General features: G+C 31.5%; 2 protein-coding genes across 2 annotated transcripts in view; one reads left to right on the top strand and one right to left on the bottom strand.

The window, feature by feature from the left end:
- LOC108691265 (39S ribosomal protein L2, mitochondrial) overlaps positions 1 to 999 on the top strand; it is a 1,845-nt gene extending 846 nt beyond the window's left edge. Inside the window, exon 2 of the mRNA XM_018198936.1 lies at positions 261 to 999. Within this exon, the coding sequence (XP_018054425.1) occupies positions 261 to 937 (677 nt within the window). The 3' untranslated portion in view covers positions 938 to 999. The remainder of the gene's footprint in view (positions 1 to 260) is intronic.
- Positions 990 to 4,067, bottom strand: LOC108691264 (sideroflexin-1). The gene is made up of 4 exons (XM_018198935.1): positions 3,577 to 4,067; positions 3,034 to 3,210; positions 2,224 to 2,612; positions 990 to 1,878 (listed from the first exon to the last, which is right to left on the bottom strand). The coding sequence occupies exons 1-4, from the start codon at positions 3,744 to 3,746 to the stop codon at positions 1,634 to 1,636; spliced, it is 981 nt and encodes a 326-aa protein (XP_018054424.1). The 5' UTR covers positions 3,747 to 4,067; the 3' UTR covers positions 990 to 1,633.
- Between the last annotated feature and the right edge of the window lie 1,933 nt (positions 4,068 to 6,000).

Raw genomic sequence — 6,000 nt, 5'->3', positions numbered from 1 at the left:
TATATATATATATATATAATTTTTATTGATTTGCTTTATAATAATAATAGATTGTCTATCATTCATATGAACAATCTGTATGTTAGAAAGATTATTTTTGAATTAAAATTAATTTCCATTTAATATTGATATTCTTGATTAAGATAAATATTTTTTTCAAATCACAAATATATTTTGTATTGAAGCATCTTATTCGAAGCTAAATTAACCATTATTAAATGAATGAAAATAAAAAAGAATAAATCGCTTTTATGAAACAGGCAGAGTAGTAGCCAAAGGTATCGGGGGTGGCATAAAGCACAAGTATCATTGGATCAAGTGGATCAGGGATGGACCTGAGGACCTAAACGAACCGCCAAAGGAAGAAAAAGTCCTAGAGGTCTTTAAGGATGGTTGTAGAACGAGTCTTGTCGCGTTGGTCGGTAGTAATCGTGAATTAAAATATATTTTAGCTACAGAAAACATGAAACCGGGCGACATAATACGTACTCATCGAGGAATACCGCGTAATCCTGTGAAACCCTCAGAGGGAGATGCCTATTCTCTTGGTGCTTTACCCATTGGAACTCTCATTCATTGTGTAGAAAAATATCCGGGATTGGGTGGGTTCCTAATTCACTCTGCGGGTACCGTCGGAACACTAATAAAGCGAGAGGAAGATCGTGTGATAGTACAGATGTCTAATAAGAAATTATTTAGTCTTCATGAGTCGTGTATGGCTACGGTTGGTCGATTATCGAATATCGAACACAATTTTATTCCAATTGGTAGCGCACAAAAAAATCGAGAATTGGGAAATCGCCCGAGGAGTGGTTTATGGCATCGCAAAACTGGTAGACTCGGTCGTAAAATTAAACCACCACCTCGTGTACAACATATTGGTAAAAAATCAGCACCATATGATGTGCTTGTTTTGAATAGTCATCACAACGCTTAAACTAGATATCTCAGATAAATTGCAGTTAAGATATATAATAAATGCTCGTTTCAAACATTCAACTTTGAATTTTATTGTCTTCGTTACCCTTTCTCACTCAACAAGAAAAAAATATTTAGACATTTCTTAAATTCTAAGATATTCATTATACATACATAGGTTCGTTATACATACATAGGTCGAAAAATGAAAGATATGTATGTATTTGGACATATATCCAGGCTAAGAGACTCGTTTCTGAATCGTAAGCAGACTGTTTACTACCTAAGAAATCTAAAAATCTAGGAAGATTTGTTATTCGAGAAGATTAAAATATTTTATCATAATTCAAAAAATTTCTGTGTAAAGAATTTAAGAAAAAATTTTATATGAAAGTTTGAATAAGAAAGATTAAATGCATTTTTAATAATTCTTTTTTTTTCAAGATTTGACTAGATATTCCGATATAATCAAGTTTTTGCAAATTTTTATCTCGTGGTCACACATGAAATGAAACATACGTGAATATTGATATTTATGGAAGTATAAGTACCAACAAGTATAAATATCAAGAACGAATCACTTATGAATCGTTGGAAGTCCATGGTAGTATATGCTTTCGAATGTTCAGTTCGGGAATGTATGTACCTGAGTTTCAATAATAGGCTATGTTCTTGGAATGATAAAAATTCAAGAACTATATGATTCTTGCCACGTTTAAAGACCCTTATTGTAATATACAGTCTCCAGATTAGTATCGTGCAATCGTACTTTCTCTCGTATATCAGGTTCCAATTGATTTATTGAAATAGGGACGCGCTGTGCGAAGAGAGCACAGCAAAGCGGCGTTGCAAATGTGAGACACACTCCGCAAATTAAAACTTGAATTGGTCCGGCAGCCCATTTCGCATTACGTAACAGCTGTCTTCGATCTAGGTAATTCATTACTATTGGCGCTAATACTGTAACAATAAAATAAAATGCTATCCATTCGTATCTTTATATACAATATGATATTTATATCGATTTCAATTGATTATTTTAAAAAAGAAATGTACGTTTTTTAGAAAAAAATATAGAATTATTTAAATAATCAATATAATAATAATAGTTATATATATTTATATAACTTTTATTCATGAATGATTGCCATTTTATATCCATAATAATATAAAAATAGAAAGACATAATGTCGTTAAAATTATTGTTAATTGATGTTAGCGTAATTGGCACTTATTATCAGTAATAAACTCGGTTAGAAATTTGATTAATAAAATATTATAAAAAGTAAATGCAACGAAACCTACTCATACTCGGAGAGGCCATAAGTATTCGCGATAATGTCACAGTTGCTATTGCCTGTTTAGCTGCTCGTTTACTATGGCCGACTTTCGTGCCGTCCTCGGTTTGTAATTCAATACCATTTTGAAGTTCAGTGACTCTCATAAGAGGGATGTTCACACAATTAGCTGCCGCAACTGCCGCCAGTGGCACTAATCGGCCTGCCAACGGTGGTCCACGTTGAGCGAGACGGTTCAGAGTCAATGCCGTTATCACGGCGCCTCCCGTAGCGCCGATATAACTCCGCGCTAATGTTTCCGTTGGAATCGGACTTGATCCACTACGGTTCGTATAATTTACTATGGCATTGAATGACTGATTGACCCATTGCCAGAAAATTACCGCCGGCGTTGATCTACAAGATAATGCATTGATAATAACGCATTTTTATATAACTATTAAACAGGTAGATTTACACAATCTCTTTAACAATAATTTCTTAAATGATAAATGATTTCCTGAATGTTTTTTGAATGATTCTAAATTTTATGTTGTTTAAGATCGAGAAATAATTATATTTGATAATTAATTATTCTTTTGTTTATTTATTTGCTTCTGTTTAAAACTTTGAACGTTCGTCGAAAGATATAATTATCAAAATTGTATTATTGTATTCTAACATTACTCTAACAGAGGTACAATTGTATCTAACACTGTTTTAATGTGTCTTAACGAGGCATTTAGAATCATGATATTTGAATGTTGTTATCGTAATAAGTTTTATCGTAATAAGTTTTATCGTAATAAGTTTTCGTGTGATAATTTCGATTACGTACTTGTAAAATGTCATCATACAGCCGGTTATCATCATATTCATGGGAACTTGCGCGCTCATACGGCCTATTAACAGCATTTTCTCGCCGGTATCAGGGTGGTAGGCGCTATCGTAAAGATATTTGCATCTCCATAATTCGTTTTCGGTGACTCCTTGTTTTTCTAAGACCTCACCCTGTCTATAATAGGGTAATATCAAGATTACATACAGATGATCGATTTCATATATATTTAACAGTAACAAACAAATGTGTTACATTAATATAAAAGAAAATATAAAAAAATGATTTATAACATGTAAATTAAAGATGTATGACTTGTACTAGAATTATTCGTTGCGATATTTTTTGCGAACATGCGATAAGTAAGTTCTGCAGTAAATGAAATTCCAACTCAAACAAAATGCGTAAACAAAATGCCATTGCAACATAACAGTCTAACACATATTCTCTACGTGTGTAGCAAAACATATGACGTCATCGTGTTGATTATGCGAAATCCCAACTGAGCGGATAGGAAAGAAAACTAATTATAGCTACGACTACCTGTATTTCGTGACAACATCACGCGCGTGTTCAAGTTGCTGGCTCGTGGCGAAGACATTAAGCGGATTTGTTACCGTCAAAAAGTGCAATGCCCTTCCGCGGTAAGTGCTCTGATCCCAGTACGGTTTATCAATGTCTATTTCCTTCGGCGCTCCGATTCTTCCAAACATCTTTTCAGGTTTTCCTCCTAGCGTCTGTGGGCTTGGTTGGCTATATCCTCTCTTCCTCACCTACGTTCCCCGGTTCACCTATTCTTTCCCACTTTGCTATCACGACGACGTGTCAGTGAATCGTCGTCGTGTTTTCGTCACACCTGTACATCTGCTGAGAATTCGTCAGCCTCCAGAGAAAACGGCATACGTGACGTTTTACAACCGTTCACAAGACAGGCTGATCACTCAGCTCCCAGCCGACTGACCCGCTCCAGAGTCCAGTCACTGAGTCTCCTCTCTCTTTTTCTCTACCATGCTCCGCTTCCACACGCTCGGTGCCGTTTCTTCCTCTTCTCTCCCCTTCGATCCATGAACCATGTCGCTGGTGGCTTTGCCTTTGCCGACTCTCATCGATAAGGCTTGGTGCGTGCGCACAAACCGTCCAGCAGTATCTACGTTTGGCGGATTTACCACGAGATGGTGGCACGCGGAAAGTTTCTTCATGTTAATTGATACAAATTTATTAATGTAATTAAAAATATTAATATTAATTTTAACAGACATTAGACGCGAGAAAAACTGAATTATACTTAATAAATTTGATAAAATAGTATGTTTATAAAAAGTAGTAGTTATAAAAAGAAAAAATGAAGACAAAATAATTATAATGATTAATCTGCAAATATTATCTTACTGGCGTTACATTGATATTATATTTCAAACGATGATTCAGTAAATTCCAATATTAAGTGAAAGAGGAATGTAGTTTATATTGTCAAACAAAATGTTTATTATGACTAGAGAGAGAAGAATAGTAATAATAAAGTAACATGTTGACTGTACATTTGTAACGAGCATCTGAAGATGGCTCAATGAAGACGCCGAAATATGTAATACATATTTTATACATTTTTATACATTTAATATATTATATTATAGAGCTTATATACATGCTTAATTATGTTGATTGTTATGTGCCCTTCACATCTCTGTATTGTTTTTTAATAATAAAATACTCTCATTACTTTAATTATAATCATTTAATGTCTCCTTTAAAATATAACGTTTAAAAGACGAAGTTGACAGATATCTAACAAAATTAACTTTATTATATTGGAAGTATTTTTATAGATATTTCTATATTTCTATATTTTGAAAAGACAGAATTTTTATTTATATGAGCTTATCATTTTTTTATATACCATACAAACGTACACATTTACATCGATAATATTATATCTCAAGAATCTACTTTTATAGATCAAAATTATTGTACTTTTATTATATAGCAGATATTACATTTAAATATTATGCAATATCTAAATAGATATCGTATAAAATAAATGAACACATTGCCATTGTGATTTAATGTGCTTGCATTTTTAATTATTTAATTGTCAAATGAGTTTTCTGGGACAAAAAAATTCATTTACAAGATAATACTGTTAAGTGGACTTACTAATTAAAGACTTACTAATTAAACACATACTCGTTATAATAAAGAAACTTTTTACTGCTATGAGTATAATCCTTTTAGTTAGCATAATAGAATTATGGTTCTATTAAATATATGAACATATATTTCATACATTACGAGGCAACGGTATTAAAATGTTATTTCCTAATCTAATCGACCATTAATAATATAAATAATTAATAATTAAGTTTACGTAGCATTCATTTTATACGTAGCATTATGATATCAGTATACAATATAATTATTAGTTTAATAAGGATTGTTTTTCTTTTTTATGAGAAATTTATAAGCACTTTATGTCAGAGTTTAACACAGTCTTTTAATAATATGAAAAGTAGTGTTCTACTTTTATTATAATTATATAGTAAGATTAATGATATCTAATTTTAATGACATTAATCTTAACTTATACATATGTCAACAATTTTATGAATGACATATTACAAATAACAGCTCTTAGAATAAATTAATATTTACTTTTCTTTCTATTTACGTAATTCTAAAAATTATCGGAGCATTTATAAAAAATGCTTGTATGCAACTATCTACTTTATATATAAATATCCTAATATAATATCCTAATATCCTAATATATCCTATTTTACATGTATTTTCTACCCATGATCAACAATAGACTCGATAATAAATATTCCAATCTTATAATACTTATTCGAAAAATTAAATACTATATGTAAATATTTTACATTGATCTTAAAATCAATATTTCGCATTGAGGAACAAAAAAAAGAATTTATGTCAAATCCAACTAAAAATGAGTAAAGCATAAAGAGATCA

Source organism: Atta colombica, unplaced genomic scaffold (assembly GCF_001594045.1).
Source record: "Atta colombica isolate Treedump-2 unplaced genomic scaffold, Acol1.0 scaffold45, whole genome shotgun sequence".
NCBI classification, from domain to species: Eukaryota; Metazoa; Arthropoda; class Insecta; order Hymenoptera; family Formicidae; genus Atta; species Atta colombica.
Note: the sequence above shows the minus strand (reverse complement) of the source record. Positions and strands in the feature narration are given on the sequence as shown.